Source organism: Microtus oregoni, unplaced genomic scaffold, assembly GCF_018167655.1.
Source record: "Microtus oregoni isolate MIOR12 unplaced genomic scaffold, Mior012 000004F_ref0000308, whole genome shotgun sequence".
Classification (NCBI taxonomy): domain Eukaryota; kingdom Metazoa; phylum Chordata; class Mammalia; order Rodentia; family Cricetidae; genus Microtus; species Microtus oregoni.
The window spans coordinates 43,622,037-43,649,920 of record NW_024543063.1 but is presented as its reverse complement, the minus strand read 5'-3'; the positions used below and the strand labels follow the sequence as shown (position 1 = coordinate 43,649,920).

General features: G+C 48.3%; 2 protein-coding genes across 2 annotated transcripts in view; one reads left to right on the top strand and one right to left on the bottom strand.

Moving 5' to 3' along the window:
• Positions 1–7,960, bottom strand: part of Pkd1l3 (polycystin 1 like 3, transient receptor potential channel interacting) — a 54,634-nt gene extending 46,674 nt beyond the window's left edge. The window contains exons 1-2 of the mRNA XM_041650528.1: positions 7,666–7,960; positions 6,130–6,243 (exon numbers count right to left, since the gene is read on the bottom strand). Of these exons, the coding sequence (XP_041506462.1) occupies positions 6,130–6,243; positions 7,666–7,960 (409 nt within the window). The remainder of the gene's footprint in view (positions 1–6,129; positions 6,244–7,665) is intronic.
• A 7,348-nt stretch (positions 7,961–15,308) lies between these two features.
• Dhodh (dihydroorotate dehydrogenase (quinone)) lies at positions 15,309–26,524 on the top strand. Its single transcript, XM_041650465.1, has 9 exons — positions 15,309–15,463; positions 17,698–17,910; positions 20,275–20,474; positions 22,061–22,143; positions 23,954–24,141; positions 24,553–24,666; positions 25,253–25,406; positions 25,568–25,727; positions 26,197–26,524. Exons 1-9 carry the CDS (start codon positions 15,443–15,445, stop codon positions 26,249–26,251), a joined length of 1,188 nt encoding a protein of 395 aa, XP_041506399.1. The 5' UTR covers positions 15,309–15,442; the 3' UTR covers positions 26,252–26,524.
• The last annotated feature ends 1,360 nt before the right edge of the window (positions 26,525–27,884 follow it).

Here is a 27,884-nt window from a genome sequence, read left to right as displayed (position 1 = left end):
CCTCTGATGACTGTCGCTTTTGTCAAGGTGACACCCAAAACCAGCCAGCCCAGGCAGCTAGTTAGTGGTCAGGAGTAGTTTATGGCTCCAGAGGGAGTTGTAGGGCCCACCGTGAGTCTTGTTACCTCTCTCACTATGACAGAATGGCGGACACAAACTTAAGAGGGAGGATGTTTCTTTGGACTCATCGCTGCAATGCGGGCGTGGCGGATCTGATCCAGAAGTCCACATCATGAAGAAACCAGAGGGGAGAAGGTCAGAACTTCTCAGCTTTCTCCAGAGGAGAAACCCCACACCCGTGGGACAGTGTCACCCCACAATCTAGGTGGATCTTGTCTGCCCTCTTCACACTCTCTGGGAACACAGTGACAGACTCAGAGCTGTCCACCACCGATCTCCTAGGCGATTATAACCCAGTAAGGCTGGGAGTGAGATTTGCCCGTTGCAGACAATTTGTGAACTAAAAAGATACTGTCTTCAGTGTTTTTTCCTAACTTATTATTGAGTAAACACAAGCTCTCTTCCCTTGCTTTCCTGGATTAGCATCTCGGCAGTAAAATGGGGATAAAAGTCAGAGAATGTTAAGGCATAGGAAGAGGGAAAGGGGCTCCCTGCCTGCAGTCTGACTGAAGCCTCTCATGGGATTAGTTCAGAATTTGTTTTTTAAAGGTTTATTAAGGGAGCATCATGGCTCAGTGGTTAAGAGCACTGGCTGCTCTTCCAGAGGACTTGGGTTTGATTTCCAGCAGCCCATGGCAGCTCACAACTGTCTACTACTCTGGTCTCAAGGGCTCCAACACCTTCCATGGGCACCAGACTTGCACGTTGTGCATAGACATACAAGCAGGCAAAACTCTCATATGCACACAAAAAAGGATCTCATCAGAGAGGTTTCTTTACGCTGTGGATGGTGGTTAATGAGGACGCTCCCAGCAGGTTAAGCTGCAGAGAACAAGTGCCGCGGTGTGCTCAATCACAAATGGAGCATCCATATCACAGCCCAGCAAGAATCAGGTCTGGTCTTGAAAAAGGGTGCAGAAAGATTGTAAGAACCAGGGAACAGGGATAACCCAGTGACACAGCGTCTTCTGGATGTGACAGGACAGCTGCACTCGTGAGCTGTGGCTGCCAGCACAAGACCTGCCCAAGACCAAGCCAATCAACATTCTAGAATGGAGGTGGAGAGAGTCTGAAGCCCTTCCCTTTAACTCAGCAATGACGGCTAGTGGATGACCTGGGGGGGGGGGCAGAGTCATCCCCCAGGGCCAGTTTTCTTTAAGAGTGTGGCAAGTGTGGCCCTTAGTAAGTCAGCCAAGCTCCAGTGTATGTACCCCCAGGTGTACGTGGGCAGCAGAAACTGAACTTGGTGGCTAATAGAAAGCAAAACAAGAGGAATGAAGTTGAGGGTGCACAGGGAGGCGGGAGTTGATCTAGGAGGAGCTGGAGGGAGAGAATGAATATGACCAAAATACACTGTATGAAATTCTCAGCAATAAAATATTGGTTTAAAAGTTGTGAAGGCCGGGTGGTAGTGGCACATGCCTTTAATCCCAGCACTTGGGAGGCAGAGGCAGGTGGATCTCTGAGTTCAAGGCCAGCCTGGTCTACAGAGTGAGTTCCAGGACAGCCAGGGCTACACAGAGAAACTCTGTCTCAAAAAACTTAAAAAAAAATTTCTTTGTTGGAAAGAGAGTCCATTCACTTGTGTTTGTGAGGTCATCCCCTGCCTCAAGAACAATCACTAGAACCACTGTAAACCAGCCTCATCTTTACCCTGACCGGTGCTCAGTCTAATTGTTCAACATGGACACAGACTGAAATATTTTCAAGCAAATGCATCTTCCCCAATTAGAATTTTGAGAGAGAGAGAGAGAGGCGTTTACTTTATTCTAATAAAAATTATTTTGTAATAGAACTTTTGTGAGAAAAAAATACTTTGCTTCTCATTGTAGAATGAGTAAAGAGACATTCAAAGGCATGCTGAGTGCTGAGAAAACAAAACAGCCAGGTGTGGAGAGGCTTGCTTGCCATCCCAGCTCCTGAGAAGCTGAGGGCTGGGGAGACGGATCAAGAGTCAAATGTTGGCTAGGAAAACATGGGAATCTGGGTTCAGAGTTGAGAACCCATGAAAAACTGGGCCTGGCAGTGCACACTTGTGCAGGCCTGTTACCCCAGTGCTAGGAGGTGGGAGCATGGGGATCCCCAGAACTAACTGGCCAGGTGGTCTAACCCAAAGCTCGGAGTGAGACATAGGCATTCATCACAAAAACTATGATGAAGAGCACTAGAAGGAGATTTCTAGTACACACACACACACACACACACACACACACACACACACTGAAAGGCAAGGGTGGGGCATGGCTCTGTTGTATAGTGCTATGCACAGAGCCCTGGGCTTGATCGCCTGCACCACAGAGAAAGAAAAGGCGTACAGACTGTAGTATTGAAATCAGATATGCAGATTCAAGCAGGTGCCTCCTTGGCTCTAAATACGATAATTCATTCAGGTTTCCCTCAGCTCCGGGCACCTAAAGATGACTGGATCACACACTTAGAGAAGGAACACATTACCTGAGGTCTGTTTCTGGGCTCCTCTTCTTGTCTCGGGTTTCTGTGGGCTTTTCTCATTGCTCCTAGGGCCTTCCTCAGGCTGGGGAAAGGCACCTGTGTGGTTGGGGCATATCTGTTGGTTATGGCTTTGGCTCTCAGCTCACAAATGGTCATCACACACACACACACACACACACACACACACACACGATAAGCTTGAAAAAAACAAACACAGATTACTAATCATTTCCATTAGATAGCAATGTGGGGATTCTGAAGTAGCCCCTTCACTCTGACCATCGCCACATCTGGATGTATACTACCAGATGCCTAAAACTGGGTCTAGTTGGCCAAGAAGCGAGCAACAGAGGATTAAACTCTTTGTATGAAAGACCTGCCAAGGAAAACATCTTCCTTTCTGGTTTTGTAACTTGGGTCAGTAGAGCTCAGGGTCCAGAAATTACCGGAGTGGCAACATGTACTTCACCTGAGCCACACTCTCAGACCAACAGGGACATCCTGGAATGCCTCATTTTCTACATACAGACATACATACATGCACACACACCCTCACACATGCAAACTGAACACTGGCTACATTTCAAGCTAAAAGGGGACCACAATCCTCCTCAGCTTGCATCTGCACTCTCTGGCATCCAATATCTGGTGAGGGCTGCATCCTTCACAGTGGGGGACAGCAGCGGCCTCACATGGTGAAAGGAGCTGAGACAACTTATCACCAAATCCCAGTCACAGGGGAGGGTAACTGGTGGCTGAGGGACCTCTAAAAAGTTCCACTTCTTAGACTTTCCATTAGCTGAAGCTGGATTCAGAGTGATACACTCAACGCAACAATACTTACAGAAAACATCAGTGGCCCAGCGATGGGACAGTAAGCAAAGTACATTCAAAGAGGTCTAGCTGCCCTTTCTGCCCTGTTTCCTTCCTACCCATCAGCCTCTCGTGCCATTTTCTCTGTTCTGTTCGTGTGTGTGTATGTGTGTGTGTGTGTATGTGTGTGTGGTGTGTGTATATGTGTGTGTATGTGTGTGTGTATGTGTGTGTGTGTGTATACACACTCATGCTCTCTTTTAAAAATAGCCCCACCCTCCTCCTTCATTTTGCTTCACTCCTCGCTAGAGAGCTGGTATTGCAGATAATTCCACTGCAGTTTCTGGAGATGTGAATGTCTAAGCACAGAAGTTTAGGCATCAAGCTGGGCATGGTGGCCCACGCCTGTCATCCCAGCACTTGGGAAGTAGAAGCAGGAGGGTCAGAAGTTCAAGGTCATCCCTGGACACATTATGAGGGGGCAGCACAGGGTGGGGAGAACTGTATTTGTAGAATCTAAAGTCAAGAATTCTTGAGAATGCCTAAAGACTCAACTGTCACTCACAACTGATGTCCACATCATCAAGTAGACGACATTCATTAAAAATTGCATTTTTAACCTGGCTGTGGGGTTGCTGAACAACCTTCCATAATGGCCACAGGTGAGTAACAATGGTAATAGAACTAGTGAACAGTAGGGAGGCAGCTTGTGGGGAGGAAACAGTGGCTGCTGACGTGCGAGGGGGTCAGCCTTATGGCCTTGGTCTCCTTAGCAGCAGCGAGCTGCCATGGCAATGGAGAAGGGTGATGGAGGAAGGTCATTGGCTAATAAAGGCACTGCCCTGGCCCATTTTATTGGTTAGAGGATAGGTGGGAGGAGTAAACAGAACAAAATGCTGGGAGGAAGAGGAAGTGAGCTCAGAGTCTCGACAGCTCTGCTCTCCGGAGCAGACGCCTCAGCAGAGACGCCATGCCCTGCTCCCTGGCAGACACACGTGATGAAGCTCGGACCCAGGATGGACTAGGCTAGAATCTCCCCGGTAAGCGCACCTTGGGGTGCTACACACAGATGATTAGGAATGGGCTAAATTAATATGTGAGAATTAGCCTAGAAGAGAATGGGCCAAGCAGTGATTAAAAGAATACAGTTTGTGTGTTGTTATTTCGGAGCATAAGCTAGCTGGGCAGGCGACTGGGGTGTTGGGGACACAGCCCCGCCGCCCCCCTTATTACTTCAGAAGGGCACAGCACAAAGAAGACCAAGGGGTTTGGTGTTAGGAGCTTATTACATTGAGGCAATGACTGCTCTGGGAGCAGAGGCAGAAGGATCCTTTTAAGTTTGAGACCAGCCTTTTCTACAGAGCTAGTTTCAGGGCAGCCACAGCTACAGAGTGAGAGATGCTGAAACAAAACAAAACAAACAAAAGAAACAAACAAACAAAAAAGCAAAAAAAGGCAGAATTAAATTTTGTCCAGATTGTCTGAGATAGTGCAAGGACTTCAAGGATCTACTGGGTCATGACTAAATGCTTTATGAAAACAGATGCCAATGCCAGGAGTATCACTTAATTAAAAAACGATATCTATGCTGGAGAATAACCTTAATGGCTAAGTGTGCACTCTGTTCTTGCAGAGGAGCTGAGTGTGATTCCCAGCATCCATGTCAGGAAGCTCATATCATACTGCCTATAACTCCAGTCCCAGGGAGAGTCTGATACCTCTGCCTCCTGGCCTCTCTAGGAACCTGAATTCATGTGCAAATAGATAAAAATGGCGCGCACACACACACGCACACACACACGCACACACGCACATGCGCACACGCACACGCACGCATGCACACGCACACACACGTACACACACGCGCACACACGCACACACACGCACACACACGTACACACACACACACACACGCACACACACACGTACACACACGCACACACACGCACGCACACACACGTACACACACGCGCACACGCGCACACACACGCACATGCACACGCATGCACACATGCACATGCACACACACACGCGCGCACACACACATGCGCACACACGCACACACATGCACACACGCACACACACGCACACGCATGCACACACACACACGCACACGTGCACACCGACTGATCATTTTGAGCTTCCAGCTCCAGGGAAGCACACTTCTAAGAGATGTCTCCTCATTTTCATTCGCCACGTTCTCTTTGCTTTCCCATTTTTGTCTCTACAACCCAGAGCTGACCAGATTAGGGGTGTACATTCAGAATGTGAAGGTTACTAACTCAGTTTCTCTCGCACTTCAGCCAAGTCACCCATGAGAGGACTTCAACTGGCAACTGGCATAGTGGGATGTATGAAGACATCACTCACCCCAAAGGACAGTGGGGTTTTTCTGTGATTACTAGTATTATGAAAATAAAAATTGCAGGCTGGAGGGATGGCTCAAAGGGTAAAAGCACCTGTCTCCAAGGCTGATGACCCGAGTTTAAACCCCAGAACCCACATGGTGGGAGGAGAGAACTGACTCCCACATGTTGTCCTCTGACCAATGTATGTGCACTGTGGCACACGTGCCAACCCCCCATCCCCACAGGCACACAAAAACAAGTTTAAAAAGATAATTACAACAGAAATTCCTGTATGGACCCTGTGGGCCATTACAGACTATTTAAAATAAATCCTCTCATGTGCATTCCTTATGCAAATGAGTTTCGAGACTGAAGTTGATGCAAAGTCATCACTCACCGATCTGGCAAATGAAATGATGCGTCTCCGAGCACTGGTCCAGTTTTGGAAGGATGCCATTAGGATATATGGTCACGGAGTTGCACTTTCTGGCCTTTGAGTCAGCGGCATCTCCTAGAGGGACACTGGACTCTTAAGGAAGGAGAGTCTCCTTTCTCCACCCCATAGAGTCAGGCATGGCAGTCCATGTCTGTAAGCCCAGTACTTCTAGGTGAGATGGGAGGTGGAGAAAGGAGACTCCCTGGAAACCTGTGGGTCGGGTGGCGTGGGGTACAGCTAGCCTTGGGTATGCTGTCACAAAGAGAAAAAAAAAAACCTTGCCTCAAACAAGGTAGAAGGCAAGGACCAAAACCTGAGTCCCCGGCCTCCTCATACACACACTGCGGCACATGCACACATGGACATGGTGTACACACACGTACCAACATGAGGGCCCAATTTGTCTGGTGTCCAACACATGGAAGTTTATTTTATGGTCTATATTCTGCCAATTATATTTTAAATAAATGCTGATTGGCCAGTAGCCAGGCAGGAAGTATAGGCAGGACAACCAGACAGGAAGTAGAGGCAGGTCAAATGAGAACAGGAGGATTCTGGGATGAAGACCCAGTCCGCAGTCCTGTCCCAGGCCATAGAAGAAGCAAAATGTGACTGCCTCGCCAAATCAGGTACTGAGCCACGTGGCTAACACAGATAAGAATAATGGGCTAATATAAGTTGTAAGAGTTAATAAGAAGCCTAAGATACTAGGCCAAATCAGTTTATGATTAATGTAGACCTCTGTGTGATTTCTTTGGGACGTAATGACTGCAGAAACCGGGCAGGACAGAAAACTCAGACAACAGTTTATGACTCCTCACTACACACTATAGATTACTCTTTAATAGTAGAGGGTTTTAATCATAGAACTTAAAATTAATTACCCAGACATTAATGGAGAAATGATGATATAATAATTTCTTGGAATTTTTTTCTCTAAAGCTGCAATACTATGCTACCTAATTTTGTAAGAAAGACAATAGATGGGTAATTTCTTTCTAGCTTCTGTTTTAGGAAATTTGGAGGCAAGGATAACAAAGAAAATCATGGTAAAAGATTTTTCTCTTTGGGATATGAACCATTTGTATATCTGGAAAGCCAAAATTCAGGAGGCTGAGGCAGGGGGATTGAGAGTTTGAAGCCAATCTGGGCTAAATATCAAGTTTTAGGTCATTCTGTGCTATAAAGCAAAACAATCTCAAATACAAAACAAAACAAATTGAACAAACCCCCAAACGCCCCAAATTAAACAAAGCAAAACTACATCATACATGAAGATGGGGACACAAGCTTCATTAATTTGACAAAAAGCCCTTCGCTGCTCTTCAGAGACAAGTGAAGGCAGAGCCATAAAAGTGGACGGCAGCAGTGAGAGATAATGCTCGGGACCATGCCTTTTTTCCTGAATATAAAAGCTGAAAGATTCAAGCAACTTTCTTCCCCCCTAGAACAAGGCACAAGATGTTTCTTTCCTCGGCACTCATACCAGAGCCCTACCTGAGTAGGTTGCCTCTTGATGCTTTCCTAGGGTCTGTAGGCTTGTTCCCACCCACCACGTTGTCTCTTTTTGGTAGCTGCTTTGTATGTGAGTCTGAAGCCCTCGGTTCCAAGTGAAAGTCAGGAGTTCTCCCTGGTTCTTGCAGTAAGTATCTGCTTCTTTGAAGTTGCAGTTAAGCATGTAAAGCCGATAGCAGCTCTTTCCCCCATGTGGCTGAGAGTTGCTCAGTTCGTGTCCCAGAGAGACACCTACTATAATGTACAGCCAGAGACAGGACCTTCTCGGGAAGAGCATCTCCCTGCACTGTGAGCAAGACAGTGTGTGGAGGCTCAGCAGGTGCCTGGCCCTATAAATACGACTCAGAGAGTTTGTCATAATCATTGGTATTGTTCTTTGGTGGGACGGGAACAATCTGTTAAGGAGGAGAAAGGTTTTGCTTTGTTTAGAGAGCCCAGATGGAGTTCTTACCTGCTGCAAATAAATAGAAACAGGGCTTTCCATCTGTGTCTACATAAACTAGATGTGTCTTCAGCAAATAAAGATCCATTATGAAGCCAAGTCTTTCTGGAAGCAGGGAGAGGCTGGTGTATAGCTAAGCCAGTGTTCCTAGACTCGGTGATTTTAGTTTTTGCTGTATGGAGATCCAACTGGGGACCTCATACATACCACACAAGCACTCGGGCACAGAGCCATGTCCAGAAAAATGGATTTTTTTATATAAAAAACAAGACTATTCTTATTGAGTCTTATTATTGAGTTAAACATTTAAAAATATTTACTTATTTTTATTTCATGTAAATTGGTGTTTTGCCTATATGTACGTATGCACACCATGTGTATGGCTAGTGCCTGCAAGGCCAGAAGAAGGTGTCAAGTTCCCTAGACTGGAAGGTACGATGCTTGTGAACCATTGTGTTGGGTACTGGGAATTGAACCCGGGTCTTCTGAAAGAACAAGTGCTCTTAACCAACTGAGCCATCTCTCCAGCCCTTATGACTGATTATTGTTTTTTTTTTTTTTTTTTTGGTTTTTCGAGACAGGGTTTCTCTGTGGCTTTGGAGCCTGTCCTGGAACTAGCTCTGTAGACCAGGCTGGTCTCGAACTCACAGAGATCCGCCTGCCTCTGCCGCCCAAGTGCTGGGATTAAAGGCGTGAGCCACCACCGTTCAGCTATGACTGATTTTTTAAAATTATCTTTATTGGCCATTATATCCAGACTGTATAATGAACTCAAAAAGTTGCCGGGCGGTGGTGGCGCACGCCTTTAATCCCAGCACTCGGGAGGCAGAGGCAGGTGGATCTCTGTGAGTTCGAGACCAGCCTGGTCTACAAGAGCTAGTTCCAGGACAGGCTCCAAAACCACAGAGAAACCCTGTCTCGAAAAACCAAAAAAAAAAAAAAGTTAACAAAAGAATAGGGAATGCAATCAATAAATGGACAAATGATCTGAATTGACATCTCAGGAGATACACTAATGGCTAATAAAATATAAGGGAGAGCGTAGTGGTGCACGACTTTAATCCCAGCACTTTGGAGGCAAAGGCAGGCAGATCTCTGTGAGTTCAAGGCCAGCCTGGTCTACAAGAGCTAGTTCCAGGACAGGAACCAAAAAAAGCTACGGAGAAACCCTGTCTCGAAAAATTAAAAAAAAAAAAAAAATATATATATATATATATATATATATATATATGGGAGAACTGCTAAGCATCCTTTTTTAGACAGGGATTGACCGAGTGTCACAGAAATAGAAGAAAGAATAAACTGTCCCCCACAGAAGCAGATTGTTCTTTCTTATGATTGATTTAACTTTATTTTATGTGCAATGGTATGAAGGTGTCAGATCGCCCAGGAACTGCTGTGTGACCTTGCTATACCAGGACTAGGTGTGTACCAAAGGGAGTAAAGTCAGCATCGAGAAGACAGCCTGTGTATCCATGCTGATCTGAGTACCATTCGCCAGGGCCAAGCCACAACATCAGCCCGGATGACCAACTAAAGGAGATATGGTGGCTATACACAGCAGAGTCTATTTGGTCAGGAAGGATGGGATCATGCCATTTGCCAGGAAATGGATGGAACCAGAGGTTTTCATGCTAAGCAAAATAAGTCAGATGCAGCTGATCAATTATCACATATTTTCTTTCTAGAAGCTAGAACTTAAAGGTGACCTGAAGCCAATAGAGGAAACACTATGGAAAGTTCAGGAGACTAGGGAGAAGGAGGAGAAGGAGAAGCTAAGACAGCTTAGCCAGGAGTAGGAACCAGACTGAAATAGGATAGATTCAGGTATGGACTTGCTTCAGTGAATCTCATTAGCATATTGTTAGTGTGGATTATCATAGTACACATTCTATAAAGGATGGACGGTATTCCAGGACACAAGTGCTAATGCAATGTAGTAAAGCAAATGAACATGTCTGTCATCTCAGAGCTACCCTCCAACATGCTTTTGTGACAGAGCAGTTGGAATCTACTCATGCAGCAGGGCTCCATTTCCCAGAAGGGTTTTAATGGGTAAGAACATAAATACCATCGCCGATAAATCTCCAGACTTGCATGTCTTTCCTATTTGCCACCATTGGGATTGATTCAGATGGCTGTATTCTGTTTAAGTGCACAAAACCAAAAGCACACATGAACTGTATTTTAAAGATCTTACCTAGTCATTAAAACTAGATAAACAGTTGATGAAAGAATGAATTTTTTTTTTAAAAAAAAAGCAAACAAAACTAGAAACCAATAAAGCTCACACTTGGCTGAACCCAACAGCAAATCTGTGTGGTTCTGGCTTATGACTGCACCATCTCCTTTGCCTGAGGCAGGCACAGTACTTCACGCCATTGGGAAGCTTCAATTCCCTCATTTCTTTTGGATTATTGATTCGCTGAAAAACCTTTGTGTTTACAGAGCTTACCCCTTGGCCTCCACCTGTGGCACACCCTTCGTTGATTTGTCCAGCTGGTCTTTTTCTTTTGTGCATGATCATAGAAGCAAGCAAATACAGTACTGAACCACCTGGCAGCCTTCAGGGTTGAGATGGTCATCTAAGCAACCCAAATAATGCTTCTTCTCTCTTCACCTGTGTTTTTAGTGTGCCTGTTACTGGGATGGGATTCAGGGCCCCATGCATGAACTCTACCACGGAGCCGTATCCTCAGCTCTTAATGCCCTTATGAGTTTGAAAACCATTGTGGAAACAGACATCTCTGAAGTCGGAAGCTGAGGACCTATCCCCTTCGTTTGAAAACGCTGTAGTATCCTATTGAAGGGCATCATCTGGTCCATACGTTGAAAACGTCTAATTCAGGAAGAAATAAAATTATTGTACTTAATGATGAGAGGAAGAAGGTTCTGGTGAGTAATGCATTGAGAAGAGCCAGGAGTAAAAGGTCGTCTCACTCACAAAGACAAATTCTTCGGGACACCCGGACTATGCAGAGAAACCCTGAGAACCAGGAGGGCATGGAATGATAATATCATTCCTGGAGCAAATAACCAAGATGACTAGACCCAACAATGTTATCTGCCGGTGCTGATGGAGCTGTGGCAACCTCACAGGACAAGTGCACTTATCCACTTCCCAACCACAGAAGAACCAATGCAGAAGGAAATAGAAGGGATCCTATAAACATTCATGATTTCTTAAAAAAAAAAAATAGAAGGCTCCGTGTAATAAACCTATATTCAAGTGGGGAACATGGAAAGCATTTCCTCTAAATTCAGGGAGGATTAAAAGGTGTCCATTCTCCCCAGCTGCACTGGCTGGTGTTGTGTCTCAACACAAGTTGGAGTCATCAGAGGAAGGAGCCTCAGTTGAGGAAATGTCTTCATGAGATCCAGCTCTAAGGCATTGATCATTAGTGATCAATGGGGGAGGGCCAGCCCATGGTGGGTGGTGTCATCCATGGGTCGGAGGTCTTGGGTTTTATAAGAAAGCAGGCTGAGCAAGCCATGAGGAGCAAGCCAGTAAGCAGCACCCCTCCATGGCCTCTGCATCAACTCCTGCCTCCAGGATCCTGCCTTGTCTGAGTTCCTCTTCTGACTTCCTTCAGTGATGAACAGCAATGCTGAAGTTAAGCCCAATAAACACTTCCCTCCCCATCTTGTTTCTTTGGTCATGGTGTTTCATTGCAGGACTAGAAACCCTAACTAAGGCACCAGATTTATTCAGTAAAGCACTAGAATTACTCACTAGAACAATGAGGCAAGAAAAATAAAAAGAGCTACAAACAGGAAGGGGAGAACCCAAATTATCCCTGTCTACAGATAATATAAGCCTATACTTAAAGGACCTTGAGGAGTGGGGACTTGGAGAGATGGATCATCGGTTAAGAACACTAGCTGTTCTTCCAGAGGACTCAGGTTCAATTTCCAGCATCCACATGGCAGCTCACTGTTTGGTTAGGGGCTTCACCCCTGCTCCTGGCATCCATTTTGGAACATTGGGTGGAAAATTCCATTTCAAGCCACCTCCCCTGGGAGTTGCCTCAGTCCAAAGGACACCTCCAAGAAAGCCTGCCAAATGGTGACCTCTCCCCAGGGAAGGTCAAGACCACTCCCATAGGCTATTTAAACTGTCCCCCCCCACCAGAGAACTAACACAAGATATTTCTGGTTCTCCATGGTCTTCCTGGTCCCCCCCCTTTCCCCCTTGTTGTCCCGGAGGGCCATCTAGGAGCGTTAGCATCCATTAAACCTGGACTTCTAATTCTGTCTGATTTGGTTTGATTTGGATAATTGCATTGGTGGAGAGGTTTTTCAGACCGAAAAAAACTAAACATCTAGAGGTCCCACCGAGATGGGCTGTTTTTCCTATTGGCCCAGGGCTACATGTTGGAAAATGATCTTCTTGCCTGTGCTCTCCGCCAGGCTAAGATTGGCTTTGTCTGGGTGAGTTCCCCTTTTTCAAGTCCATGTCCCTAGGGTCCAGGGCTTGCAAGTTTGTACAAACCCTCAAGATTTAGGCATAGGCAAGGACTTTGTGGATGGGAAGTCATTAACCTAGGAAATAGCAAGGACTGGCAATTGGAAGAAATTTAAAATCATGAAATCAAAAATCTGTTCAGCAAAGGAAACAGTTACCAGAGTAAGAAACAGACGAGAGAAAAGGCCTTGCCAGCTACCTATCTGACAGTGGGCTAATATCTAGCATATAAAAAGCACTAAACATAAAGACCAGCCCTCCCCAAGTAACCTAATCAATAAATGGGCAAATGAAATGAGCAGACAACTCTCTAGAGTAGCATGAATGGCCAATAAGTCATAGGAAGAAATGTTCAGCATCCTTAGCTTTCATGGACATGCAGATCATAGCTACAGGAACATTCAGTTTCAATCCTTGGCATGTCTTTCATGAAGAAAAGAAACAACTATGTTGGCAAGGATCCAACCAAGAGGGAAACCTTGAACACTGCTTGTGAGAATATAAATTGACAGAGCCATTACATGTGAAAGCCTGGTAACCTGAGTTGGAACCCCAGAGCCCACAGGATACAGAGATAAGCATCTGTATCCAGCATTCCTACAGGAGTTGGGAGATACAGACAGAATCGCCTGCTAGCCCAGTGGTAAACATCTGTATTCAGCACTCCTGCAGGAGTAGAGAGATAGAGACAGAATCGCCGGGTAGCCCAGAGTATGCAGTGCTGCAGAAACAAGAGCGGTCCTGCTCCTCAACAAGGCAGAGAGAACAGTCTTGAAAGTTGTCCTCTGGACTCCACATGTCTGCCATAGCAGGCTGGTGCCTGAACTCTCACACACAGAAGAAAAATTTAAAAGCAACCAACAGACAGAATCACCACCAAAAAGTCTGAGCTATGTCATTTCTAGAAATATGTATACTCCCAAAGGAATATACCTAGCACACAACAGAGGTACTGTGCACCATTCCCCCCCCCCAGCGCTATTCAGAGCAGCCAAGTTATGGAATCTGCTACAGAAGAACAGATAAAGATAATATGGTATACATAGGTGTAGAACAATAGTCATCCATTAAAAAGACTGAAAGGAGATAATTTACAGGAAAATATATGGGACTGAAGATCATGTTAAGTGAAGCAAGCCAATCTCCAAAAGCCAAATATGTTTTTTTTTCTCAAATGCACAAGAGACTTAAGATTTAATCATTTTAAATCATGTGTAGGTGTATGTGTCTGCATGTGGGAATGTGCAAACGAAGAATAGGATCTCCTGAAGCTGGAGTTACAGGCAGTTGTGAGCCACCTATTTGGGTGCTTGGACGGAAACTCGGATCCTCTCCAGCAAATGTTAAGAAGTGAGCCATCTCTACAGTCTCCCCCAACTTGCCCCAAATTATGTCCTAAAGTGGGGGAGTAAAAATTTATGTATTTATTGTTTACAACGTTCTGGCATGAATGCGCTCTATAAAACAGAATTCTTTTTTTTAAAATATTTATTTATTCATTATGTATACAATATTCTGTCTGTGTGTATGACTGCAGGCCAGAAGAGGGCACCAGACCCCATTACAGATGGTTGTGAGCCACCATGTGGTTGCTGGGAATTGAACTCAGGACCTTTGGAAGAGCAGGCAATGCTCTTAACCACTGAGCCATCTCTCCAGCCCCAGAATTCTTTTTTTTTTAATTTATTTATTTATTCATTTATTAAAGATTTCTGCCTCCTCCCCGCCACCGCCTCCCATTTCCCTCCCCCTCCTCGATCAGGTCCCCCTCCCTCGTCAGCCCGAAGAGCAATCAGGGTTCCCTGCCCTGTGGGAAGTCCAAGGACCACCCACCTCCATCCAGGTCTAGTAAGGTGAGCATCCAAACTGCCTAGGCTCCCACAAAGCCAGTACGTGCAGTAGGATCAAAACCCATTGCCATTGTTCTTGAGTTCTCAGTAGTCCTCATTGTCAGCTATGTTCAGCGAGTCCGGTTTTATCCCAGGTTTTTTCAGACCCAGGCTAGCTGGCCTTGGTGAGTTCCCGATAGAACATCCCCATTGTCTCAGTGTGTGGGTGCACCCCTCGCGGTCCTGAGTTCCTTGCTCGCGCTCTCTCTCCTTCTGCTCCTGATTTGGACCTTGAGATTTCTGTCCGGTGCTCCAATGTGGGTCTCTGTCTCTGTCTCCTTTCATCGCCTGATGAAGGTTAATATTCAGGAGGATGCCTATATGTTTTTCTTTGGGTTCACCTTCTTATTTAGCTTCTCTAGGATCACGAATTATAGGCTCAATGTCCTTTATTTATGGCTAGAAACCAAATATGAGTGAGTATATCCCATGTTCCTCTTTTTGGGTCTGGCTTACTTCACTCAGCATAGTGTTTTCTATTTCCATCCATTTGTATGCAAAATTCAAGAAGTCATTGTAAAACAGAATTCTTAAGTTGACAGTCATACCGAAGCTCTGGCATAAAGACAATCATGCGGAACCTTCGGGGGCTATAGTCCTTTGTTTCCTTCCGAAAGGTAGGAAAGCATTAGGGTAATGCACACTGACTTCGGAGGCGTCTATTCCCCACTCCAGAGGCTTCTGGAAACCTCTTCCTCACTGATGCACAGAAGGGAGGGTGTGGAATTTCGGACAAGCTCGGCGCAGTAGCGAGCATTCTTTAGAAGGCATGATACCGGTAAAAGAGAACACAGCGAGGGAGGAACGGAAGAGGTCGGGTTCCAGGCAGAACGCACGCGTGCGACCGTCCACTCAACATCTAGGGGTGGGACTGGCTTCAGGCAGGGCTGGGGAGATAGGTGGAGCTGAGCCCACATTCTCCAATGGAGTGGAGGCAGAGGCGGACCCAGTGGCCGAAGGAGCATGGCGTGGAGACAATTGCGAGTGAGTCCTGCCGTGGGAGTTCACGCGTGGTCGGAGCACAGGATGGGAGGAGATGAGGCGGGGAGCGTGAAAGGCTGGGGCCCTTGCAGCGTATCTTGCACGGGTGCGCAGCTAGGGGCATGCCAAAAACAAGCGTGCCTGGCCGAGGCTGGTCTAAGCATGAGCGATCGATGGCATTTTTTTTTTTTTTTTTAAACTGAGCTAGTATCGGACCTCTGTGAGCACATGGTCTACTAGCCTTGTAGAAAGGATCCAGGACAGAATGAAATAAGACATGCGGCCACCCTTCTAGATACAGTGTGGTTAAAATGGGAGCCCAGTGTGAAGAGTTCTTGGTTGTGTCCCTGGTTTGGGAAAGAGTGCGCAGATAGTGCTGCCTGAGACGTGAGGCATTTCTGCAAACTCCCAGGAGGAGGGAGAATGAATACCTGGTTTGCTGTGGGCGAATCTGAGCACATCCTCTACTTCCTTGTTTAGTGAACAAATCCCATTAAAAAATAAAATTATGTGTAGGTGTGGGGAGGGGTGGAAGGGTGAATACAGGTGCCCCCTGAAACCAGCTGTGTTGGAGCCCCTAAAGCTCGAGTTACAGGCTCGTGGTAAGCTGTCTGACACGGGAACGGGAGCCGAACTCTGGTAGAGCAGCAAGTGCGCTTAGCCACTGAGCTATCTCCAGCCCCCAGATCTGTATCCTGGCTGACATCACTCTCGTTTCTCCTGCTTCATTTTAAGCAATGCTTTCCTTTTAGTTCCAAACAGATCTCCATTCTCTGACCCTTCCTTGGCTTCAGCCCCCTAGAGATCCACCTGCTTCCTGCTCTTTAGCTTTTGTGTCTCCGTTGACTCCCTTCCTCAAGATGCTTCAGTTGCTTTCTCCTTCATGTCAGTTTCCTTGGCTCATGATGATTGATTTGTGGCTTCCTTAGGTTACACTCTTCTGAAGGACAGGGACCAGCCCTGGTTTGCTTGCTTTTGAAGGACTGAATGAATGCATTAGCCACTTGGCATCTGGTGGTGCTAATTATCAAAAAGCCTTGTGAACCACTTTTGGGCTCCGGGGTAGTGATTCTCTACCCAGAGAGTGAAGCTATGTTTATATTGTAGCCACTTTTATATTATACACAAAGGACATTTCAGACCAGTAACTGGTATACTTTCAAAATATAAACACCATGTGCTAATAAAGGCTAAATTAAAACATGAATTTCAGAACACAATTCACCTACAGGTTTTTGGTGTTTTTTTAATTTTTTTTAATTTTTATTTATTTATTTTTATTGAGACATGGTTTCTCTGTAACTTTGGAGCCTGTCCTGGAACTAGCTCTTGTAGACAAGACTGGCCTTGAACTCACAGAGATCTGCCTGCCTTTGCCTCTTGAGTGCTGGGATTAAAGGTGTGCACCACCACGGCCTGGCTGATGATCAGGTGTTTAAGCCTCTACGTAGAAGGGGTCCACTGGTGCACACACAGCACAGTGCGCCCTTTCTGGTGGGCTTTTAGGAATGATGACTGATTCTTTTGCAATGTTTTGTGCACACTGCACAGTTGTCCTTAAATTACAAGGCACCACCTGGAAGTTGAGGCACACGCCTTTAATCCCAGCACTCAGGAGGCAGAGGTAGGCGGATCTCTGTGAGTTCGAGGCCAGCCTGGTCTACAGAGCTAGTTCCAGGACAGCCAGGACTGTTACAGGGAAACCCTGTCTTGAAAAAACAAAAACAAAAGGTACTTATATTTCTGGCAAAGTTACCGTATATTTGTGAAATGTGGGGAGTGGGTGTTTGGTGGTGAACTACAGCTTGTTCTTTGGCTCAGATAATAGGAAGGTTTTTAAACCTGCCTAAATAGCAATAGCAAGTTCAAACATAGGGAAATTAGTGTGTTAACTTTAATCAAAGAAGAATATTGACAGGACTGATTTCTCCATGCCTAATCTATCAGCATTGACCCTTCTTCATTAACTAGTAAAAATTCTCCCGTGTGGCCCCTATCTTGAAAATTTCCTGGCTGGTTCTTAGGAAAAAAAAAACTATTCAGGACTAGAATCTGTGTAAGCAATGTAGGTACTATGTCTACAAAGGCTGGTGTGTGAGTGGGCAGGCTATGAAGGGGGGCAGTGTGAGCAGGGAAGGGCTCTCAATTCATGTAGATGTAATGTCCTCAGGGTGAGGAAGGGTGCTGCAGCCTGGCCTGATGAGGGTCTCCATGGAGCCTTTCTTTTCCCCCACTAGAAGCGGGCCCTGGATGCAGCCATCATCCTCGGAGGCGGAGGACTTCTCTTCACCTCTTACCTGACAGCCACCGGCGATGACCATTTCTACGCTGAATACCTCATGCCGGCCCTGCAGAGGCTGCTAGACCCAGAATCAGCCCACCGCCTCGCTGTTCGCTTCACGTCCCTGGGGCTCCTTCCTCGAGCTCCATTTCAGGACTCTGACATGCTGGTAGGTGTCCCTGGGTCACACTGTGTTCCATTTAGGTGTGTGGGAGAGGTCACATCCTTCAGTGCTTGTGTCCTCTGCTGCGACTGTGCTTCTGAAAACCAGAGCTGCAGGTCCGCAGGCAGCTGGGACCTGGAGCCCAGGCTGAGGAAGCATCTCGTGAACTTACGGAAGAACACTCACCATGTAGCTTACGCTCACAGCTTTAATCCTCACCACTGCTGTTTGAGGTTGGTCCTATCTCATCTCCATCCACAGAGCAGGAAACTTGCCCAAGGTCATGCAGCTGGGAGGTGGCAGGACCAGGATTCGAACCCATGGAGTCTGACTCCAGTGTCCAACCTTGGCCACTGGCCTGCCTTGCTGAAATCCCTCTGCTGAGCAGGGAAATCTTCTGTAGTTGTTAAACAGCTAATGCATGCAGTGTTAGCTGGGAAGGGTCGTCTCTTTTAGATACTATGTCCTCTGTCTGGGTAGGTGTGAAGGGTCAGGAGGATACTGCAGTCCGGCCAGATGGGTCCTTTCTCCCCCCCCCCCCCCATCAGAAGCAGGCCCTGGGTGTACTCATCATCCTGAGGGGGTGGAGGACTTAAGTCCTAGATAACTACCTGCTCCAGTCACATCCAGTCACAACTCACTTCTCTGGCCCAGAGTCAGTGTGGCCCTTCTGCTGTCTCTTTCTCTGGATGCTACCTTTTTTCTTTCTTTCTTTCTTTCTCTCTCTCTCTCTCTCTCTCTCTCTCCCTCTCTCTCTCTCTCTCTCTCTCTCTCTCTCTCTCTCTCTCTCTCTCGTTGAGACAGGTTTTCTCCGTATAGCTCTGGCTATCCTTGAACTTACTCTGTAGACCAGGCTGGCCTCAAACTCAGAGATCCACCTGCCCCTGCCTCCCAAGCACTGAGATCAAAGGCATGCGCCACCACCACCCAGCATACCCTTTTTCTTTTGAGAGGGGTCCATGTTGTCCAGGTTGATCTCAAACTTGTGGGCTGAAATGATTTCTGGGCCTCAGCTTCCTGAGTAAGTGGGACCATACAGTATGTCCCTACTCCCCGGCAGCCAGGCCAGTTGCTCCTCGTATCCCACTTTTCCTCCCTCAATTTACTTCTCTGCCCAAGGCTTCAGTTCCCTGTCCTGACTCGGCTCTCCTGGGAGGGTGGGGGTGCTTTTGGGATGCTTGGCTGCCCAGGTCTGACTGACCAGTTTAACCATAATCTCAGAGAAGCTTGACAATGCCGCAGGCTCTGTCACACAGCCAGGGACAAGAACCGGCTTGAGGGCCTGTTAGAGCCGCACTTCTCGCCTCGTGGCTCTGAGGTGCTGCATGCACATTCTTACCTTCCTGTGCCCTTTCTCGTCTCCTGTGGATTTCAAGACCATGTGACTTTCCCCTTGGGGACACTTACCTGACCTCTAAGAGCTCACTGGAACCAGCACCAGTGCCGGCCAGTGTCCTCCCTCCAACTCTCCATGATGCTCATTGCTGCTGGCTTCTGGTCAGTCATGGAGGAAAGGTCAACTGGTGCTTGTATACTAGAGGCGGGTGATGGGCTCGGCTGCGTGGTACTCACTGGTGTCCGAGTAGCATGACCTAAAGGCTGACGACACCCAAGGACTCCTTCTCCTGCCCAGGTTGAGTAGATAAGAAGAGCCACCATAATTGTGCTGGATAGCACCTGTCTCCTGTTCTCCTGTGGTGGGATACAGCCTCTCCCTCAGCCTTGAGGCCTCTGGTGTCAGACTCCAGCAGACATCAGAAGCACCTGCAGATAGACACCTCAGAGTGTCCTTCCTCCCAAAGATCCCTGTAGTAATAAGGGCGGCGGGGCTGCATCCCCGGCACCCGGCCGCCCCCACGGCTAGCTTTACCCAAAATAATTACACGGAAACTGTATTCTTTTAATCACTGCTTGGCCCATTTCTATCTAGCCTCTTCTAGGCTAATTCTCACATATTAATTTAGCCCATTTCTAATCATCTGTGTTGCGCCCCTAGGTGCGCTTACCGGGAAGATTCTAGCCTATGTCCATCCTGGGTTGGAGCTTCATAGCGTGCGTCTGCCCAGGAGCCAGGAGCATGGCGTCTCTCTGAGGCGTCTGCTCCCGAGAGGAGAGCTGTGGAGTCTGAGCTCACTTCCTCTTCCTCCCAGCGTTCTGTTCTGTTTACTCCTCCCACCTATCTTCTAACCAATAAAATGGGCCAAGGCAGTTCCTTTATTAGCCAATGACCTTCCTCCATCAGATCCCTATTCGGTGGGCCCACTGGTGCTCAGCAAGCTCTAGGGGACTTCTGCTGCAAGATGCTGGGAGTCCTGCTGTGAGAACTACTTGGTATAGCCACGTACACCTCTGCCCTTGTCTCCTTTCCAGGAAGTGAGAGTCCTGGGCCGTAAATTCCGAAATCCAATAGGGATTGCTGCAGGATTTGACAAACATGGGGAAGCTGTGGATGGCCTCTACAAGCTGGGCTTTGGTTTTGTTGAGGTCGGAAGTGTGACTCCCCAGCCTCAGGAAGGAAACCCCAGACCCAGAGTATTCCGCCTCCCGGAGGACCAAGCTGTCATTAACAGGTAGGGGGTGGCTCAGTGTTGTGGGGAGTATCTCCTCCCCTGCTGGAATCTCTGAGATGGAAGACCCGCCTTCTGCTTTTCTCCTAAGATGGAAGGACATTCTGTCATTTGGAGTATTCAGGAGCCCTTTTGAACACGAGGCAGCGCTCACCCCAACCTTGGAACACAGCTGTTAGGATTGTACCAGGTGTTCCTGCTGAGGCTCAGAGCTGGTGCTGGCTGCAAAGATCAGCTGGGAAAGGCTTGGACTTGACAGTGTTCACTTTTCTACATTGTTACTCCATTGCCCTGGTCCAGGGTTGGCCTATAGGAATATAATGATCTCACTTGTAATTTGAAATATTCTCATGACTACATTAAAAACTAGAAAAAGGAATGAATTTGATACTTATTTATAATTATTAAGATTTAATTATAAACAATGTATTCTAAAACCATCTTAACATGCAGTCGATGTAAAAATCATTGGCTAACTACACTCCCCTTTTATTGGCTTCTGGTCCTCCGGCACCCACGTGCCTTTACTTCTGGGTCCTCTGACTTGGGCAGAGCTGGTGGCCACATGCTGCCAGTGGCCTTGGTACTGCACAATTGGCCCTTGCTTTGGATGAACAAGGACGGAGTGTTCAGCATGTACGGCTGCTCTTAGGAGGAGGAGTCCTTCCGACTGCGTGAAGCCTCAGCCTTCATGGTTCTGAGTACTTAGTGTAACTGCAAAGGGAAGACCGTCGTACTTTTTTGCCGGGAGATTTTTGAAGAGCTTCCTGGTGAGGATTTCGGCAGACCTGTGGCCGCGCTTCCTACTGCTTATTTCAGAAAGCTTCTCGACAGGTCATAGATCTTTCTGTTGGATTACTGCAGGGACCAGTGTCTTTAGGGCTGGGCAGACAAAATACCTGTGTTTCTGATTTGGCTGTTCCATGAGACTTTGGGTAATGTACTTGGCAGAGCCCCATGGGGCAGGGAGTGGTGAGGGGCAGGCGTCTGTGCTCCTGGACGCATGCACACTTAGCCTTCTTGCTCATGTCCGTGGCATGTGTTCAGCACAGACATGCTGAAGGACGGGTATTTACTGCGCCAGCAGATCACGGTCACTGCCCATGCTGCGTTGCTCTGGCTGCAAGCTACAAAGTGATGTAACCAGACCCCGTTAGCTATTATTCTTGTTCCTGGGACAGAGTTCTGACAAAAAACAGCTTAAGGAAGGGGTGTTTATTTTGGCTCACTGTCTGAGGGCACAAGCCCTCCTGGTGGCAGCAGCCTAAGGCAGAGGGCCACTTTGCACCTGCAGTGAAGAAGCAGGGAGTGGAGGATGCTGGTGCTTGGGTCACTTTCTCCTTACTCGGTTTGGGTTGTGAGCCTGTGGGATGGTGCTGCCCGTGTTCGTGGTGGGTCCTCCCTGCCCCATTCAACCTTTCTGGGAACAGTTGTACAGACACACCACATGTGTGTTTCCATGGCGACTCTAGCTCCCACCCATTTGACAATAAAGAGGAGCCGGTGTGAGAGTGTGGAAATGGTCTCGGGTGCTTTTTCCAGCTGTCACCTCTAACTCCACCCCTTTCCTGTGTGTTTATGTGCACCAGGTACGGATTCAACAGCCACGGGCTCTTGGTGGTGGAACACAGGCTGCGCGCCCGACAGCAGAAGCAGACCAAGCTCACTGCAGGTAAAGTCGGGAGTCGTGGGAGGGTCTCTCTTCCTCTATACAGAGAAATACAGGGGGAGGGCATGCGACCCAGCGATAGGAAACAGACAATAAAAACCACACAAAGCCACTCAGGCTCCTCTCGTTTGGGGATTGTCCAGCTTCTACCTCAGCCTCAAAGGTTGTAACGGATGTCAGAATTCAGCACGGCCTTTCTGGTCTCCGGCACCGATGGAACCTGGATTGTGTCCTAACTTGGGGGCTTGGGGTCAGCAGAGAGCACGTGGGGGGGTAGCTAAGACGTGACCCGAGTGCATCTGCACACGTCCAGCGCAGCTGTCCTTTCGTTCATTGTGTAAATGGTGTGCGCTACGAGCTAAAGAGCAGGGCAGAGGTGTTGCGCGCCTACCCACTCGGGACCAGCTGTCCTCAGGCCTTGCTTTTGGTGGCTTTTCATGGAGATGTCTTTGTCCTCTGTGGTCTGCTTTGCGCTCAGAGGTGCATTTTGGGGCCAGAGCCCTGGGTGGTGGCCCTCTGCCCATAGCTCTCCGCTCCTCACATACCTTCTGTAGTTCTGGGGGCTTTTCTCCTTCGCCTCGACAATGTCTTTCAGGAGGTCCTAGTCTCATTTGATGGCCGATAGCGTGAAGGTTAAGCCAAGGACTTCTGCGTTTATTTGAGGAGCTAAGGAAGAAAGGGCTGAAGCATTTGGCAAGCTCAGATGGTGGACATAGGAAACGACAGTGTTTAAAAACCGCTGGCTTTGGCTGTGTGGTGCTAGCGCACACCTTTAATCCCAGCACACTTGGGAGGCAGAGGCAGGAGGATCCCTGTGAGGTCGAGAAACCCTGTCTTGAAAAAGAAACAAACAAAACCCTAAAACAAAAACACAAACAGAAAACAGAAAACAAAACAATCCTGGCTTTGATAGAACCAGACCCTGCCAGCCCTGCAACTGTGAAGGTCTTAACATGATGTCCGTGGTTTGTGGTGTTCTCCTGCCTCCTGCCTTCCGTCTCTTCTTTTCAATGCCCGCAGTGCTCTCTCTGTGGGCTGGCTTTCTCGCCATTGTACCATGTCCACCCTTCACCCTCAGTCTGTGCCCTCACATTCATTGGAGTGAGGCCAAGTCCCGTGTCCGTGCCCTGCCCACAGGCATCTGCTGGCAGCTAGCGGCCTTGCAGACGCTTTCTGCCAGCACCAGGCCTAGGAACACGAGCTGATAGAAGAGACAGTGCTCTGTGTAAAGAGTAGCTCAGCCCTCCTCACTCCGTAATCGTGCCCGTGCAGGGGTGAGCACAGTGACAGGCCCAGTTACTCAGGAAGCCGTACTCTCCATGCGGCTCACTTGTGCCAAAGCTCACAAGTGATTCTGGCCTGCTGGGTGCTGGACTTGAAGCTTCGAGACCTCTTAGGAAATGTTACAGAAATCTGACTTTTAAACTGGTGACCAAGAAGGTGATGGGCTGTGAGAAGGCGGCCCTGGTTGACCTTGAACCTGCTATGTTGCTAAGGATGACCTTGAACTCCTGATTTTCTTAACTACACCTCCTGAGAACTGTGCTTACAAGTGCCCACCATGCACAGCTTCCTCCTGTTTTTCTGCTTTTTCCCAGTATTTAGGCTTCTAATTTCTCTATTTAATTAAAAAGATAAAAGGCTTAGTATGCCAGAAGCATCCTTGTATGTGCATGCACTTGTCATAGAGACAGATGATGAAGCGGCTCTCAGCCATCAGGCAGCAGCCCCCAGAATGAACCTTCTCCGTCAGCCGATTCAGGGGAGTCCCACCTGTACTCAAAATGTTGCCTGGGAAACTTGCTCTTCACAGATGGGCTGCCCCTGGGAATCAACCTGGGGAAGAATAAGACTTCGGTGGATGCTGCTGCAGACTATGTAGAGGGCGTTCGTGTCCTGGGCCCCTTGGCTGACTACCTCGTGGTGAATGTGTCCAGTCCCAACACTGCTGGCCTGAGGAGCCTCCAGGGAAAGACTGAGCTGCGCCTCCTGCTGGCCAAGGTGTGTCATTACACCATCACATGTTCCTCCTGCCCTTACTAGGTTTCATCTTTCTGGCGAAGCTATTCACATCTGGCCTAGGAACCCTCATCGTACCTTTTCCAGGCACCGTCTCATCTCTCACATCCCCAGTCATACCAATAGGCAGTTAACTGCTGTAAAACCACAGGCAGCCAGAGCTGGCACGGCTCTCAGCTGTCACTCTGTCCCCAGCACTGCGTGTGAATGGAATGAGTGCTCACTGCCTAGTCCTTGTGACACATCTCCTTGCTTGTTTTCAGGAACAAAACAAACCTGAGCGGTTATCCCAAGGGGAGAAACAGCTTGTGCTTTAGTTGACCGTATGTGAAAACGTCGACCCGCACTGCTGGGCTGTGGGGTGGGGTCCCCATCTCTGGCTTGTCCTCCTAGGTGCTGCAGGAGAGGGACGCCTTGAAGGGAGTGCGGAAGCCGGCCGTGCTGGTGAAGATCGCCCCTGACCTCACGGCCCAGGACAAGGAGGACATTGCCAGTGTGGCGAGAGAGGTTTGAGTCAGGGTGGTCCCAGGTAGGGTGGGGGTAGCCTCCGTCGTCCATCGCTGCTGGGATAACACAAAATGGCATGGTTGGTGACTTCCTCTATGTGGAGTGGAAGGCTGTTTGGTTGTCTGTCACTGTATAGTCCACCTGGTGAGTGAAATGTGTTTGGCGAGTCTTTTTCTTGCTTCTGATCTGTCTTCATCCAGAAAGTCTAAGGCCTGCGCTGGCCTGTCTGTCAGTCTCATGTCTGTCCCAACAGCAGGCTTCTCCGGCTATACAGGGTGGTAGGAACACAGTCCAGCAGTCCTGTATTTCAGTCCTGGTGCTACCACGTACTCCCTGAGATACTCCCAGACAGCTAAGGTCAAACCCTGCTTAGGCGCTGTCATGGGCTTGCTGTGAGACACTGCTGTGTCGCATTGAGTGACTCATTCTGATCCATCTCTCCAGTCAAGGTGTGGGTGAGGCCGTGAGGGTCCTGCCCTACAGAACTGACCCCTGGCCTGCTGGCTGCCTCAGTCCTCAAAAGAGACAGTTTCATTGAGTCCCTCAGATCCATGGCTTGAGGCGCTTTCTCTGTCTCACGCTGCAGCTGGGCATCGATGGACTGATCGTCACAAACACCACAGTGAGTCGCCCTACCAGCCTACAAGGTGCTCTGCGCTCTGAGGTGGGAGGACTGAGTGGGAAGCCACTCCGAGATTTGTCAACGCAGACCATCCGGGAGATGTACGCCCTCACTCAAGGCAAGGCTTCCTTAGGCTCACGAGGCCCTGGTTCTTCCCTCGTCCGTTGTGTTTGCCAGGACCAAGGCCTGATGGACGCCTGGGTCCTTACACCCGCCTCCCTGATGGATGCCTGGGTCCTTACACCCGCCTCCCTGGCCTTGCTATGTGCTTCTCTCCAGGCAGGATTCCCATTATTGGGGTTGGCGGTGTGAGCAGCGGGCAGGATGCGTTGGAGAAGATCCAGGCTGGGGCCTCCCTGGTGCAGCTGTACACGGCCCTCACCTTCCTGGGGCCTCCTGTCGTGGTCAGGGTCAAGCGTGAGCTGGAGGCACTTCTAAAGTGAGTGGGGCTTGACGCAGCCTAACCGGGAAGTTGGTCAGAGAGGTTAACTAGAAAGTGACACTGGCCATCCGTCTGTTGTGCATGCCCAGAGAGCTGGAGGGAAACACAGATGGCAGGGCGGGAAAATGTCTCTGCTGCATCTTTGGCCAAGGACAAACAGTGCCAAGTGAATTCAGTGATTCTGAGGCGGAGCTCATTACAAGGCAGGGCCTGCCACTTGCCCAGGGACCAGGGATGGAGGAATCCTAGCAGAATGAAGCAGGTAGTGAATTGACATGGACTAGTGTCCGGGAACTGCAGTATAAAGTCACTTCCCTTCCTGCACAGAAGGCCCGGGCAGACGGGTGCAGGGGCCTGGGTGAGGGCAAAGTAGTGGTCATAAGATGTGCTGGGTGGGGTGGTGTGGCAAGCGGCGTGCCCATGGCAAGCATGGGCCTCCTGACGACAGACTTTGTTTTCTTTCCAGAGAGCAGGGTTTTAACACAGTCACAGAGGCCATTGGCGCAGATCACCGGAGGTGACAGCTCCTACCAGACGCCCCATCCAAAACGGGCGTACCTCGAGCCCCCGGTGACTGCATCATGAGAGGAAGCTCTATCTCAAGCCATGATCTTTGAACTGTAGGCCCAGCTGGACTGCATAAGTGTCCCGGGTGTCACTAGACAGTGGAGGCGTTCTCTAATGAGACCACAGACTCTAGTGTCGCTTTCTGGGTCTAAGTCCTGGGATCTCTCGGTAGTATAAGGACATTGGCTCTTTGGGAGGAAAAATCATGGAGAAAATAAAGCCATTTAAACCTGTTTTAAAATCCTGTCCCTTGCCGGGCGGTGGTGGCGCACGCCTTTAATCCCAGCACTTGGGAGGCAGAGGCAGGCGGATCTCTGTGAGTTCGAGACCAGCCTGGTCTACAAGAGCTAGTTCCAGGACAGGCTCCAAAACCACAGAGAAACCCTGTCTCGAAAAACCAAAAAAAAAAAAAAAAAAAAAAAAAAAATCCTGTCCCTTCTGGGGGGCCAGGTCTCTGTCCATATGCTGAAGGTCTTTCTGGGTCTCCACTCCCTGGTCTGTAGGGGGCTTCCCAGGACTCTGCCTTTCAGTTGACTTCATTTCTACTACATCTGACTTTATTTTGAGAATATTTCAAACATAGTCAAAAGTTGCAGGAATAGTCAGTGAAGTCTATGTGTCCTTCATTTTGAGCCACCAGGGGTCACCATTTGTCACAGTGGCTTCTGTCCTTCTCTTTCTCTGCACACACACACACAGACACACACACACACACACACACACACACACAGAGTGAGAGAGAGAGAGAGAGAGAGAGAGAGAGAACATTGCTAGCATATGCTATTATTGCTGAAACATTTTAGACGGTGTCATCATTACTTTCCCTCATGAGAAGCCAGCCTGATTCTCCAAAGCATATCATATCACTGCTTAAATTTCAAAAGCACTATGTTTCTTAGAGATTCTTTTTTCTTTGATAAAACACTATTACCAGCCGGGCAATGGTGGCGCACGCCTTTAATCCCAGCACTCGGGAGGCAGAGGCAGGTGGATCTCTGTGAGTTCGAGACCAGCTTGGTCTACAGAGCGAGTTCCAGGACAGGCTCCAAAGCCACAGAGAAACCCTGCCTCGAAAAACCAAAAAAAAAAAAAAAAAAAAAAAACACTATTACCAAAAGGGTTTATTTTGTCTTATGCTTCTGGATCACACTCCATTACTAAGGGAAAGTCAGGACAGGATCTCAAGCAGGGCAGGAGCTGATGCAGAGGCCATGGAGGGAGCGTCTACTGGCTTACTCTTTATGGCTTGCTCAGTCTGCTTTCCTCCAGGACACAGGACTGTCTGCCCGGTGGTTGCCCCAGCCACAGAGGTCTGTGCTCTCCTCTGTCAATCATTAATCAAGAAAATGTATCACAGGCCAAGCTGGTGGGGGCATTTCCTCAGCTGAGGTTCTCTCTAGTGATGGTTCTGGCCTGTATCAAGCTGACCTAAAAACTAGCCAGTATACTATATATTATTCTCAAAGATTAAAAAATACAGAACTCTTGGCCAGGTGTGGTGGCACATGCCTATAATCCAGCGCTCAGGAAGCAGAGACAGGTGGATCTCTTTTGAGTTTGAGGCTAGCCTGGTCTACAGAGTGAGTT

What these genes read in the sequence shown, in the direction of transcription:
- Dhodh (XM_041650465.1), top strand. Translation starts at nt 15,443, where the DNA reads ATGGCGTGGAGACAATTGCGA. An exon ending in TGGCGTGGAGACAATTGCGA is followed by an intron (nt 15,464 to 17,697) that starts GTGAGTCCTGCC and finishes TTCCCCCACTAG; the next exon opens with AAGCGGGCCCTGGATGCAGC. An exon ending in TTGCCAGTGTGGCGAGAGAG is followed by an intron (nt 24,667 to 25,252) that starts GTTTGAGTCAGG and finishes CTCACGCTGCAG; the next exon opens with CTGGGCATCGATGGACTGAT.